Source organism: Cupressus sempervirens, chromosome 11 (genome assembly GCF_028749045.1).
Source record: "Cupressus sempervirens isolate cs-2001-9-10 chromosome 11, ASM2874904v1, whole genome shotgun sequence".
Taxonomy (NCBI): domain Eukaryota; kingdom Viridiplantae; phylum Streptophyta; class Pinopsida; order Cupressales; family Cupressaceae; genus Cupressus; species Cupressus sempervirens.
In genome coordinates this window covers 369,386,112-369,401,985 of record NC_143128.1, presented here as the reverse complement: position 1 = coordinate 369,401,985, position 15,874 = coordinate 369,386,112, and the positions used below count along the sequence as shown (strand labels likewise).

The 15,874-nt window shown below is 34.7% G+C and overlaps 1 protein-coding gene across 1 annotated transcript in view; it reads right to left on the bottom strand.

Annotated features, from left to right (window-relative positions):
• LOC149529610 (uncharacterized) overlaps nucleotides 1-15,874 on the bottom strand; it is a 227,481-nt gene that overhangs the window by 76,248 nt on the left and 135,359 nt on the right. The window contains exon 5 of the mRNA XM_089810040.1: nucleotides 13,066-13,183. Coding sequence (XP_089666166.1) covers nucleotides 13,066-13,183 — 118 coding nt within the window. The remainder of the gene's footprint in view (nucleotides 1-13,065; nucleotides 13,184-15,874) is intronic.

Here is a 15,874-nt window from a genome sequence, read left to right as displayed (position 1 = left end):
TCAACCGTATGAACTCAGCTTTTGAAGTACTTTGCATATATACATCTACAACGTCAAAAGGAGAGTAGATTTCCAAATTTGGATTGCAGGGATTCAAACATATCCGGTATAACATTAGGTCATGTTATGACATTTTAGTATTATTTTATTGATTTTCCAAAACAGCCAGTTAGGCATTTAAGACCAGGGTAACGTGACTCACAGCGAGTCACGTGAGTCAGGCGAGTCAGCGAGCCGCGCTGACCTCGCCGAGTCACAATGACTCGTGACTCACGTGACCCGGCCTTCTTGACTCGACCGCGACAGGCAAGAAACCGGGCCATAAAAATATAATTTTTTGCATGTTTTTTTTATATTTTTTTTTTACATATCTCACTCATATAACCCTAAAAGGGCTCCCATAACAGTCTATAGTGAAAAGAAGAAAGAGAGAGAGAGGTAGAAGAGAAATAGAGGTTTCTTGTTTTGCAACCAGCTGAAAGGAGGAGGAGAAAAGCTTGCATTTGTGACATTGGAGCTTGCATTTAGATCATCAAGGAGTTTATAGGAGCTCTTTTCAACACTTTCCAAAGCATTTGAAAGAGGTAAGACTTGATTGTTTAGATTTTGATGATTTTTTTGTCTATGCTTATGGGTTTTTTGCATGAATTTTTTTTGTTTGTTTATGAGTTTTTTTTTTACTTTATATCTTCATAAAATGCAATGCTGAAATGGTAATATTTGGTCTAAAATGTCTTATTGCAGCAACCTTTACATTGTTCCTTAATTAAATCATGATGGCTTCTGGAGGTAAAAAACCCAAGCTCTCTAAAGGCAACAAAAAAGATGAGTGTTGGAAGTTCACCATAGAATTTCCGGGTAGAAAGAGAACTCAAACAAAATGCCTATTTTGCAAAACCATTAATAGTGGGGGGATAAATAGATTAAAATACCATATTGTTGGCTTACGTGGTCATGATATTGAGCCTTGTGGAGCTGCATCTGTTGAGGCTCACGTTTTTGTTATGTAGCCTTGGAAAAATATGAACAAGAAAAAGAATTAAAAATAAATAAAATTAGAAGAGTTAGCTTTGATTGGTTCTAGTTCCCTTCCACGCTCATCTGCAAATGTTTCTGAGTCAGTAGGCTGTGTTGGAGAAGGTTCTTCCCGTCCCCCCTGTCGTCCTAGTGCTTCTATTGCTCGTGCTTCTTCTACATTTATTCCTTGCACTTCTAGTGATGCTACTGTTGCTGCCCCTTCTAGTAGTGCTGCTCTTCTTCGTCCTAGAGTCAGAAAATCTAGTAAGTTGGACAACTTTTTTGTACCGCTTACCACTCCTGGTGCGCAACCCTCACTTGAGAGCATCGGCTGGAATAGGGAGATACATGAAGCTGGAGTAAGAGCAATTTGCAAGTTTTGGTTTTTCTGCGACATTCCATTTATAGCAACCAGGTACTTCAAGTTTTCAACTTCATTTATATTTGATTGTTTTACGTTTTAAGTTTTAAAATTTATATTCAATTTTATACTTTTAACTTGATGTTGAAAATTTGAAATATGCTAATTAAAATGTTTTTATAAATGTAATAGGACTCCTTATTGGCAGGGGATGATTGATGCAGTTTCCATCTGTGGTGCGGGGTTCAAAGCCCCCACTGAAGATGAGTTGAGTGGCCCCCTCTTGCTAGATATGGTTGAGGAGATGAAACTTGAGTTGGAGGACCACAAAAAGATTTGGAGCCAAAAGGGGTGTACCATCATGACAGATGGATGGACAGATAGGAGGTCCAGAACCCTCCTAAATTTTCTTGTTTCTAGCGGAGGTAATTCATCATGCTCTACTTCTTGAAGTCTAAAATTTAATGTATACTATTATTGAATAACGAAAATTTTATTTTATTGAGTATTGATTCTTGATTCTTGTATGATAATTATTTTGTTTAATTTTCACTTTCAGGATCCACCATGTTTTTGAGGTCCATAGATGCTTCCTCATGTGTGAAAAATGCAAAATTCTTATGTGAGACTATTGAGGAGGTCATAAGGGAGGTGGGGGAAGACAATGTTGTCCAAGTGGTGACAGATAATGCAGCTAATTATGTTGCTGCAGATAAAATTTGAACTTCTAACTTTCTAAGTTCTACTTCTAAAAAATTTGTTTTAGTTTTTCATTAAATTTTGAAAATTAAAAGTTTTTTAATACATCAAAAATTTTCATTGTTTACTAACTAATTTAAAATTGCTGCAGGAAAACTATTGATGGAGAGACACCCAAAAATCTTTTGGACTCCATGTGCGGCCCATTGCATCGACCTCATGTTAGAGGATATTGGCAAGCTTGTATGGGTGAAATCATGTGTTACCAAAGCCAAAAATCTTTGTAAGTTCATCTATAATCATGCCTTGGTCCTCAGCACTATGAGGAAATACACGAAGGGAAAGAAGTTGGCTCGTCTTGGTATCACAAGATTTGCCTCTAACTTTATCACACTAAAATCCTTGCTGAGTTCAAGGTTAGAGTTGAGGTGCATGTTTGTTGGTCCAGAATGGAGTTCCTCCTCCTTTGCGAGCAGCCCTGCAGGGATAGATGCAACAAAATGCATTTATGATGATGATGATTTTTGGGAGACATGTTCGAAGATTGTGGAGGTAATTTAAAATTTAAATTTTAAATTTTAAAAGCTTAAGTCTTAAAATTTTATAAATTAATTTGTCTCATACATATTTTTTATTTATATTCATTGTGCAACTTTGCAAAGTTTCATCATTCACTAAATTGTTTTTTTGTTTAATTGTTTTGTAGATCACCGAGCCCCTTGTAGCCCTCCTACGAGTTGCTGATGGCGAGAAGCCCTCTATGGGCTACATTTATGAGGGCATGGATAGGGTCAAGGAGACTATTAAGGCCAAATATGTAGGAGTTGAGGAAAACTATGGCCCTATTTGGGACATAATTGATGAGGAGGTTCTTAGTGGCCTACACACAGTGGTATCGAAGATGTCTCCTAATCCCACAGATATATTGCTTGAGATGGATGCCTATAATAATGCATCAGGGCCCATTTTTTCAAGTCAAATTTGCAAAGGTCGTACAAAATTGCAGCCAGGTAAAGATTACAGCTTAAGCCTTATACAATCTAGTTTATAAATTTCTAGCTTTAAACTTAAAGCTCAAATTTTGAAATGAGACTAATATTTTTTTTTTTTTTTTCTTTTTTCAAAATTCAGATAGATGGTGACAAATGTTTGGGCCTTCAACCAAAAACCTTCAGCAAATCGCCATCCGCATTTTGAGCCAACCAAGTAGCGCTTCTAGATGTGAGCGCAACTGGAGCATGTTCGAGCACATCCACTCGAAGAGGCGTAACAGGTTGTCTGTGCAGAAAATGAATAGTCTAGTCTTTGTGCACTACAACCTGCGCATTAGGATCAAGGAGATTTTGGATAGTGACACCTCTCCGATTACTCTAGAGGAGGTTGATCCAGAGTTTGATTGGATCACTGAGGCTACTGATCCTGTCTTTGATGATGAGGACCTACAGTGGCTTGACCAAGCAGATAGAGAGGGTCAGGCTGAGGCTGTGGCTATGGCAGTAGAGGACCAGAGAGCTCCAGTTGTTCCTAGTGGCAGCTTACAGAGATTGGCAGAGCCAGAGGCAGAGAGTACAGTTGATCCTAGAGGCAAGTCACGAGCTGATGCTATGGCTACTGAGACATCCAGGACCTACCTTAGACGCCTTACTAAGAGGCATTTTGTAGATTATACTGAGCCTGAGCCTGAGGTTGAGGCTGAAGTTGGGGATGAGGATGAGGATGACGATGATGATGAGGATGAGAATGATGACGAGGACTCCAACTAGGAGCCATAGCTGTAGACTTATAGTCTTGTTTTAACTTTTTGTTTAACAGTTTAACAGTAACTTAATATATGATCAGCATTTGGAACATTTGAATTTAAGTAACTTAACTTTTAAGTTTTAAGTTTTTAACTTTAAGTATGTGGCATGTGCATTATGATCAAATTATCTTCTATTTAATGATGTTATTGTGTCTTTATGCTTTATTCAATAATGGGTGCATGGAGTGTTCTTTAAATCCTAAAAAATCTCAAAATTTTGAAGTTTTTTCACTTTGCCGAGTCACCGCCGAGTCACCACCGAGCCGGGTCATGAGTTAGAGCCGGGTCACGAGTCAAGTTACCCTTGCCGAGTCCGAGCCGAGTCCGAGTCTTGTTACACTGTTTAAGACTTTCTCTTTTCTAGATTTATTTCTTAGGATACAAATATGAGTTTGGCCACATACTCAAAGTCCTTTGTCATCAGTCCTTTTCCTTAAACTTTCATAATAAATTAGATACAACCCTTATGGAAGCGTTTTTTCAAATGTGATAAAATCTGAAATGAAATATACTATCCCATGATATTTTCCAAATAGTCTCAAGAACATAATCTTTCCGGTCATAGTTGTGATAAACATACTAGGCAGCGAATCTATGCATAGAGTAGATTGCAGCAAGTTTCAGCATTTATCATGATGATATCTTGTTTGAATTTACAGATTGAACTTCTTTAATTTAACCTTGTTCTTGGCAAGTAATGGCCAAGTAACCATAGTATGGATCCATAAATCTTTATGACAATGGATATTAGAATTAAACAATCAATTCTGCAATCTTTAAAGAATATAATCTCTCAAATCACAGATTGTGATAAGTTGGAATATATGTTAGTTATGAAATAGTTGAGAATCAACAGAGAGAACTGATTGTTTTGAGAATTCAAACACCTGGGACTCACCCAGCTGTATAGCCAAGGAAAAGAGTGAAGAGGTGAGAGAAAAGAATCTGCAATAACATGAAACAGTATCAGTTATGACATAACAATGTTTATTTTTATTTTTTAAAAGGAAACATTTAATTACTCATGCATGCTCTTGTTTTTTTGTATTCTCATGCTGTCAAGTTGAGTGGTGTGTTTAGATACCAGGATGCTCAGTGGATGACAAGATGTTCTTTCTCTATTCTGGGTAGGGAGGGCCTTTCTTGTTAGAGATTGTGTGGGCATAAGTTATGGTCCGAGGTTGGGTGGTTAAGCCCCTAACAATGTTTCACCTCTCCACAAGTTGTCGGACGTTCAACAAACAAAGATAAGCTATAACTTCAATTGTTTTTCAGAAACATGTATTTTTACTTTTATGATGTATATGCAAGAGTAAGGTAAGATTAATTGAGTTATATCATCATTACAGTTATTTTACATTTAGTTGCAAAAGAAAGATTTATCTAATGGATTGTTATATCAATCTTTCATTTCTATGAATAATAAATATGAGCATATCTTCTAATATTATGTTATTGCCACAGTTAAGCAATCGGAAGGAAAGGAATGATACAGTGGTATCTGGAGCCCTAAATGATACAGCGGTATCTGAAGCCCTAATTGATACAGTGGTATCTGATGCCCTAAATTATCCAGTGGTAATTGAAGCCCTAAATGCTACAATGATATTTGAAGCCCTAAATGATCCAATGGTAATCAATGCCCTAATTGATATAATGGTATGTAATGCCCTAATTTTATATAGTGGTATTTAATGGTAAAAGTCATTTGATTTTGATATAGCGGTATTGGATGGTAGTCGTTATATGATATTGTTATAGTGGTATTTGTGGACTAACTTGGGTGGTTGCAGAAGCATCCCTAGATTGATTTTGTCTAGAATTCCGTGGTATGTAGATTTTAAATTCCATAGTAAATTCATTTGATGGTGTTTTCAATTATTAGTTATGAAATTTTGTTTAACTGATTTTAACTGTAAATTTCATTCACATGAACATGACTGACATAACTGTCTTCCTATGAAAATGAAGTAATAACTATATTTTTTTGAGTATGTTAGTTGTTAATTATGACCCAGGATAAGTGGTTGTTACAATATTGTAGTAGTTTTGCACTCTTTTGAAGTGCATCTTGAAGTTGTTCCAACAAGGAGCATGATATACATAAGGTCATTAGTTTCAAAACATATATGGAATGTTTGGAGATGTTTGAAGCCTTGCGAAAGTTGGAATGCAAAGCCTTTAATCGGTTTTCCACTAAAAAAGGAGCAGAAAATTTACCAAATTGGATTGCTACGATGAGATTCATATGATGAGGTAAAATAAAATTTGGTTGTAGATTAATAACATCTGTTGACTCATATTTCCTTTCCTCGTCATTGTAAAAGTAGATTTGTTCGATGTTCTTTGCATCAGAATATCTCATAGAATCAAATGATGGCAATTCTATACATCTATCGGTGGGATCTCAAAAAATTGTGACTTTCATGAATCAAAATCACTTAGAAAGTAAATCTCTTAGTTGAATAGCTTCCTTGAAGGCTTATTTGGATGGAAAAAGTTTTTTGACACTCTTCTATATTTCTCAGAGAACACCCCTTTAATGATGGCTTGGCACTTTGGAATAAATTGTTGAGTTTCTCTCTGTTAATGTCCGACTACTTGTGACCATTAATGGGACTCTATTTTTCCTCACATTCCTTGATTTATGTGCCTATGAGATTCAACAATCGCAAGGTAATAGAAGAAAGAGTCAAGCCTTTGCAACCGAATACATGAAATCATAGAATTCAAATATGTGGACTTCTATAAGGAAATAGTCCTGTTCCAACTTATTGCATGACATTGTGATCTTTTTAACTATGTTGTGCTATGAATACAAACCAACTAGTCCGGTCTTTGATTAGAAATGAGTAACGAGGAGCATTTCATTTATAATGAAAGACAGGGGTAGAACATTCCATAGAGGCATCACCATAGATTCCACGCCATGGACCATTGTCCCTAAAGGCACGTTGAGCACCACCAAATGTGCATGGCCACGAATGAGTGTTATTCAAAAAATTCAGTAATCCTTTGTAGTTGGCATTCCATGTCATTGTTTTTACTTCCTTGTCACTCTATTTTGTACATCATGTCATCCTACTGCTTCCTTCCCTTTATTGTGGGTATTTCCATGTGGTGACAATGTTCTATTGTCAACACACAGGTGTCTAGTCATGCAAGGTTATGATGCTCAATTTTAATCATCACTCGTATTTATCCTTCGTTCACTATCTGCTCTGTCTCCTATGTGTTGTCCTATATATTCTTTTGTCTTAGTGTTTTGTCTCTTTTATATCTTTTGATATATGCATATAAGTTCTTTGTTATTGTTCTAACATATACATATTTATCAAATTAACAAGTCTATACATTTCTCTTATCACATACTATCTCCTCTTTTGCTATTCCCAGAAATTCGAATTTGTTCTGATACCATGTTGAGTTTTATAGGATCTTTTTTTGCAAATGTAATAACACTACCATTTTATTTTGCATGTTCCAAATGCAGATTTGAATGTCATATAAATATGAGAAGAGGAGGCATGTCTCTATATGGTAAATTATAAGTTAATCATCATTAGACAATGTATTAACAATAATATATATAAACATAATTATATGTAATATACATACATATATATATATATATATATATATATATATATATATATATATATATATATATATAGACTTTGTCTAATTGATGATTAACCAATGACCATAGAAGGAAATTATCTCTAGGTCCATTCAATCAGATTGAAGCTACAGCGTTAACATTGTGTTCATTGAGTAACAGTTAGAAGAACAAGTTTCTAAAGATGGAATTTGAGGCCAAGATTTGATGGAAATAAAGATTGTTCGAGAAGTTCAAAGGCACAAATCAAAGCTTTTTACAAACTCTACAGCTGAAAAAATACAATGAAGATATGATGAAGGAGATTAGAGAAGGATGAGGATGAGCACAAAGTTCTATGAAAGTTCTATTTGCTGAGTGTCTAGATTCATTGTACTTGGTATGAATCTAAATCGATGAATGTGTTTAAGCGACAAAATCTGGAAGCAAATAGACTACTATTTAAGGAGATGATTGAGCAAGTTTTTGGCTATTGATCATTGGTGAAATTGTTGGAGAAAGCAGATCAAAATGTGAAGTTGTTAAAGCTGAAAGAAGCAAGGAGAACCAAGAAAAGCAGAGAGAAGATCGAAGTAGAATTAAGTGAAAAGTGAAAGAGTGAAGGAGTGAATCAGCCAAGCAGAGATCAAAAGAAAGAGATCAACAAGAAGACTGAGCAGAATAGAGATCTGAACAAGCAAGGTAGTGCTAAACCTAGCAGATCATTTGAACTATTACTTTCTAACAATTATAGCAGAAAAACCTCTTAACCGAGTGGACCTAACAAGTCTGTGAAATCCTATATGGTAACATCGATTAGTGATGTTTGTAAGTCCTTTAGAGCAGGCCACTCTTTAGACAAGATCAAGGAGTGATAAGGTCTAGATGATCTTTTGATGTAAATCCTCTAACCAGGTTACATTAACAATGTGTCTGTAAACCTTTAATAAGGTTGGCTCCTAGCAGAGGTCACTTCAAAAGAGTGAAATTATTTAGGTTGCTAGTCTCGAGTGGTTTTTCCCTTTACTAGGTATCCATGTTAAAAATCTGGTGTCAAATGTGTGAATATTGTTATGTTGCAAGTTATTTTTCATGGTGTTTACTTATAATTGCAACTTGGTAACAGTAAAGTTATATTTCTGATATTCAGTAATAATAGAGACAATGAGCTAACAGTTTGGAGTAAATTGATTATAAGAGTTAATTGTTAAGTTGAATGAGATCACTGAGTTATTGCTATTGAAGGTTTTGAAGTTTTATTGGTACTGAAATGTTTGGAGGGACTATAGGATAATTGGACATAACTGATTCACCCCCCCTAGTTATTATCTAACAATCATCTCCATCTAAATATATGAATGAATTTAATGTATTTGTAGCGTTAATTGACTCCATTTATAGTTGCTATTTATTTAACTATTGGTGATGCCGAGTTCTCATTGTTGGTGATGATAGTCTTGTTATGTTCTTCCTTAATGTCTTCCCTCTCTAGTGATTATTCCAATAGATAATGACTTGGCCTCAAGTGTGTTACTATGATTCGAAGGTATTACAATCTAGGTGTAGGATAGCTTTAATCGATATCAATTCCTTCCATTATATGAATATTATCCCATTATTCCTTATAATGGTCTCCATTCAATCTATCGCTTAATTGTACATGTGCCTCTGTGTAGCATTATGTCTCTATTGATGGCTGTAAAATATTAGATTAGGTGCTTCGAAATCTTGGTCCTTTCTTCTCATCCAAATATCATACCTCGTTTGGCTTTGTTGAAGATGATCATCGGGAAGATAGTAAAAACTCTATACACGTTATATCCATTTGTTTGTTGTGTATCTCATATCTTTGACAATATTCAGTTGCCATCTTTGTCTATCGTACATGATGTATTCTTGCCTATAATATTCCATTTCCTTCCTATTTTCCTATCGCTCTGTGCCAAAGATATTCCTTCCCAAGATAATTTGTTGCTCCTTCCTTGATTTTTACTATAGGTTGTTCCTTCTATTTCATGCTTTTTTCTCATATGTCCGATAAATATCTAACCACTTATTTTGTCTCATTGTTTCATAGAAGAGTTGCAAGGCATGTATATCTTGTCATCTTCTCCATGTCAAAGATATTTTTCCCTCCATGCATGCCAATAAATGCCATCATCCCCATATATATCTATTAATGGTGGAATGGTTTGACTTTGAAAAGACATCTTCTTAAATCATGCCATTTCTATTCCCAAGCCTTGCATGTAACACCCCATTGCTAGTATTGATGATATGGAGTTCTTTGTGCAATGTTATCCCTACCTCAATATACAATTTGGTGTCTTTAAATCTTATCTACCTTGCCAAATATGACTTGGATTAAGTATTATTATATGGAAAATTTAAACTATGTTTTAATGTCAACTGATTTAATGCTACCATCATTGCGTAGTATTATCGATATTTGAATGATAACTATACCTTGACTAAATCTCATCATATTACTACCATAGATTTGGTCAAATCTAATAAAATGATTAATCAAACCATTTTCTCTAACTGTCTTCAGATGTATCTTTATTATGTTAGAAATTGCTAAATCTTATGGAGGCAACTTCTATTCTAATTAATTGTATTTTCATTATATATATACCAAAATTGGGATATAGTTTTATATTTTAGTAATTATTATTTATTTATAATATTATTATATTCATCATTATAACCATATCATATAATGATACAATTATATATTACTAATTTTAATTTTTATTATAGATAATATTAATATATTATATTATAATTTATTTCATTATCAATTTACTTATTATTATATATTATAAATATGGGAACATGATAGTCTCGGGTTCACTAAAGATGGCAAACACCCAATGTAAACAATCTAACTCCAATAAGAAAGATGCACAAGGTTGGGTTCACCAAAGATGTTAAGGGGGAAATGTGAATCAAGGAAATAAAACCCTAAGTTCATCAATAACCACACTTACACAACTCAAAGGAGTTAGAGATTGATCATTTCAATCAACTCTAAGGTAACTAGATTTAAGAAGATTAGTGCCAACCGAGTGCTAAAGGAGCACTAATGCAAACAAAGATCTAATGATTATAGGATTGGAGAAAGGGTACAAAAGTCCTTGAAATCCTGATGTAACGAGAGCTAGGAAAAGCAACCAAGTAGACGTGCAATGTAGAACTGAGATATATATCAATGATAAAGTGTATTGAAATCAAAAGAGGGGAAATGATATACCTTGTGAAAATCCTAAAAAACAAACTATCAAACGACCTCCAAAAAGGTAAATTCCCATGTGTAGACTGAAAACTACAATGCAAACTAAACCAAGATATCATTCAGCAATATGTCAGGTTCAACCACCCTAATCAAGGTTGAAATGGAAGGGTTAAAATGAATTCAAGTTCGCAGTGCACCCATGATCAACTATGTTTGATTCTAATTCTGATTTCACAATTCCAAAGAATGATGAAAAGGGTATCTAGATCTGCAACTTGTTTGCCAATCCGAGATCGACAACCTGCAATAAAAATGGTTTTTGTTTTATTCATGGGGGTATGCCTTGGTCAAACCCCAGTTTAGGAATTAACCTTGAATTGAAGAAATGTAAAGAAAATGTACAAATTCACCTTACAATAGTAGGATTTCTTTAATCAAATGTAGTGTTCTTACTTCACTAATTGTTTTAAAATCAAGAAGATGAAGATGAATGGATGTAGAAGATGCAACAAAGGATCTTGAAGAAGATCTTACTAGATAAACTCCTTAAATGGCTTGATGCTTGAATCCTTGATCTTCAATCGAGGAATTGCTTGAAGGCTTGAGTACTCGAGAGCTTGAGCGTGAGTGCTTGATCTTGTGAATGCATGATATGATATGTGAAATTGAAATAAGAAGACTCCCTTTTATAGAGATCTCAATGTGGCCAATGTCTCGAACTTTAAAATGAGGTGAGACCCATCTTCCACCCTTATTAGTAGGTATGGTGGATCCATCCTCTATGAGTAGGCATGGTGGAGATGCATTCTTCTCTACGAGAAGTCTAAGATGAAAGACCTCGTTCCACCCTCTGCAAGTAGGTACGGTGGATCCAACCTCTACAAGTAGACATGGTGGAGAAGCATTCTTCTCTAGGAGAAGTTTGAGGTGAAGAGAGTTTGAGGTGAAGACCTTGTTCATCTTCTGCAAATAGGTATGGTGGATCCACCTTCTGCGAGTAGGTATGGTGGAGATGCATTCTTCTCTAGGACAAGTCTGAGGTTAAAGCCCTCATTCCACCCTCTACAAGTAGGCATGGTGGATCCACCCGAGATGCATTCTCCTTTGGAAGAAGTCTGAGGTGAAATCCGTTGATCCACCCTATGTGAGTAGGTATGGCGGGTCCACCCTCTGCAAGTAAGCATGGTGGAGATACATTCTTCTCTAGGAGAAATCTAAGGAGAAAGCTCTCGTTCCACACTCTGCAAGTAGGCATGGTGAATGTCAAGGAAGAAATTTCATGATGTAGCACTTTTGTTTATTCACCCTCTAAGAGTAGCCATGCGAACTTCATTGCATGTTTGTGATGAGCACTTGTGTTTCCATTCACGGAAGTAGCCATGGTGGTTGTGTTCACTTGTATTTTCCTGGGAGTAGCCATAATAGTTGTCACTATATAACTCAAATATTGAGATGGAATCCTCCCTAGCTAAGAGGGAGTGTTGATGCTTAGCTATGTCAAATGCCTTCTAGGGCTAACCTAGTACACCTAATAGCTAATTGACATGTCAACCTTAGCCATGTTGCTAATGACCTTTTTCATATCAATCCTTATTTGGGTATTTGGGTGATTCATGTAACTTGCATTTATGTAATTGGAAAAGACCTATTATATTGGGCAAGACCTATATATTATAGGTCTAATCCTATTCTTGGTGCCAAAACAAGGTTGACTGGAGGTCTATTAGGAGGTGTTGATTCACATATATGCAAGGCCATATCTTGCATCAATAGTAATGAATTTTGTGATGTACATGTAGTGCGCTTGGGGTTGATGATTAAAGCTTATCATATGGTTGGGAAGGTAACAAATCTGATGGTTTGCATATGGTTAACAAGTACTACCGTTAAGTCAATATACATGAGGTATTATTTCCCCTTATACAAAACAAAGATTAACATGCATTATTTGTCTCTTTTGATAGACATATTAAAGCTTTTTTCTTTTAAAGAAAGTTTCTCTTTATGTAGAAAGTCCAAAAAATCAAGCAAAAGAGTTCAGCAACCAGCTACTTCTACGAACAAAAGCATAAACAATAAGGGCAACATATATTATCGAGCATGAAGTTTAAACATCCTAAAACTGCAAATGTAAGTCTCAAAGAAGTATTTTAAGAGATGAATTCTTAAAGTAGAAAAGAAAATAAAATGTATATAGGCTACTAATATATGATAGAGATATATGGTCCCAATTATTCTTGGTACCCAATGTGTGCATTCATTAATAATCAAATTCACCACATTTCATTTGATTCCTCATAGATAAATTCCTTACTGTCAACATAGTACTTGTCCAATAAATATTACAATACCTTTCCTTCTTCTATAAGTTCTTGAAATGCCTTGAGCTGTTCAATAAATGGTATGTTTTCCCTCCATTTTGAAGGATCATATAAGAACTCACCAAAGAGTGGTACATAACGATCAGGCCTGAATAATTACAAGAGTTAATGGCCTGTGCAAGAATTAAACTTGTTGTATCATTATTTAGTTAGATGGCTGAACAAATACCAAAGAATAAGTTGTGGCTAAAACATGAAATAACCATCAGGGAAATCCACACGTATTTTAAATCTTTATATCAACAAAGAATATATTAGGTGCTAGAAAACTATATGTGAAAAATACAACACAATGAATTTTCCAAAGTTTGGTACTCAGATCAGGTGATAATATCCTAAAATTTTACATTTGAAAATACAAAACTCAACAAATCTTGAGAAACGAAAAAATATCTATGCATCCAGATAGAAATGTGTTGTAACAGAAGGGATAGCAAGCAGGTGGTCTTAAACTTGTTGGTGCTCAAGGAAAGTAATTATAAACTACATTAAAAACCACTATTACAGTAAAGGGAGACCAATATAGAAATGCTAGGCAAGAAATACTCCATCCAATTATGCTCAGGTTTATATTATATTTATAGTTTTCTTCATTATATGAAATTTCAAAATTATCAACTACCTCCTAATTTTCAACTAACAAATATCTCAAAATTATCATCATCAAAAAGGCACATGATTAAAGGGATTGCAATTAGGAGGTCCTAAAAGATAAATTTTATTGATGCTTAGGGAAGATCAATTAGATAAGAAAGTAGTATTGCATCTCTTTAAGGTAATGGTTGCAGGCATTGCCAAACTTCAAGATACAAAAGGATAGAACATGTAGGTGTTGTATGCTTGACAAACACGTCAAAAATGCTTTTGTTAATAGTAAGCACAGATCAAGGGGCATTCTTGTTCTAATTAATTTGATAACGAGCAGACTCATGTCAATAACTTCATTGATTGTAACATTTACTTTGTTTCATTTATTGATGATTCTTCTAAAAAGACATGGATATACTTCATAAAGACCAAAACAGAGGTCTTTGGGAAGTTTCAAAAGTTCAAAGCTCAAGAAGATTCCAAAAAATAAGAATGTTAAGGTTTTGAAATGACAATGGAGGCGAGTATACCTCCAAATGTTTTGATCCCTCTTGCAAAGATGCAACAATCAACAGGGATCTGTAAAGTCCAAAATCAGGACCTTAATTTGCTCTAAATTTCCCAGCTAGGGTTTGAATTGAACTTGGAAATGGCAACTTGTAACTTTCCCTACTAGAGGAATGCCAACTCCCAGTAATTAACATACAACACTATGCATTAAATAAGATTATATTAAGAACAATTACTAAGTCATAATAGTAATTCCTTACTTCACTCCTAATCACAAACCTTAGGTAGGATGGTAGATTTACTATGCAAAGGGCACATGAAAAAATGTACAAGTGGGCTCCCTCAAGGCTATTACCCATCTTGGGACCTACCCGTCATATGACTGAACTTACTCTGCCTTTCTTTCCACAAATCTACAATCCTCTTAACTGTAATTAGTGAGTGAGCAAGGAATAGACTAGGCATATATTACTATCTTATATATATTAGAAATATATAAATGTATTTAGCATAACTGATATATAATTCTTATTTCATGATTACTAGTAGATGGATATAATATATATATACTCTTAAAGGTAATGAGTGAGTGCACAAGGAATAACCTGTGTAATTCTGATTTTATAATTACTAGTGTGTGTGTCTGTGTCTCTGTATATTTTGGCCCATATACTGGCCCCATATTCCTAATATCATTCACACATATATTCAAATATCCAATTATGCCATTCAGTTATATGCGTGAGATATGCAGTTCAGATATATATATAATGCTGATCCTTCTATGGTCCTTTGATCATCCCGATTTCTGATCTAATTCCTAGGTTGCGTTTTAGATGATCCTCATCTATTCTCCTTACCATTGACGATTACCAGATATAATTTATAATCCTCCTCTCCTCTCCAATGTCCCCTATCCAGGCTGACTTTTTATATCAGTATTCCTAAATGAGGAGACATATTGTATGGAATGTTTCCATATGTCCTTTCATACCATTTCTAATCACATGATCACATCGGTTTGTATAACCTTTCACTATGAATTTCAGTTTGTTATCTCCCTTATTAAGTCCTCTTATTAATGGTGGTATTTCTGTATTGGTGCTATTAGGAATAGTCATCACACCCCTGGAAATAGTAAAAGGTATTTTCATACTAATTGCTTCCATAACCATTAGTATCACTGACTAATCAAAATCAACTTTTAACCTGCTTCCCTCGCCATCAATAATATCCCATTCATATTAGCATGATGAATAATAAACATAGTTAGTTACTTCTGTTAATATATGTAATTGCTGGTATAAATTGATTTACTACTTGTAGAATCACTGCTGTCATCTAAGGAATGCTCATGGGATGAAAAGGCCAGCTCTCCATTCACTTAATGCTGTCCTTCATAGACGTGGCTATATATTCTTGTCAACCATCACTAATTCATTCATTTGTATTGTGGTCTTTGTGGGTTTATTAATTTGTGATATTTGAGTATTAATACTCCAATTTGATGCTTGGACTCTTATTGTCTATAACACTCTACTATCTTCTTTTGATATCGAGCTATTGATACTACCATTGAATTATTCTGGCCATCTCTTCCTTCATCGCATTGTTCTATTGTTTATATAAATTGTGCCTTTTCAGATTGTACATTTATATTACTAGTAATGTCGTATCTCTT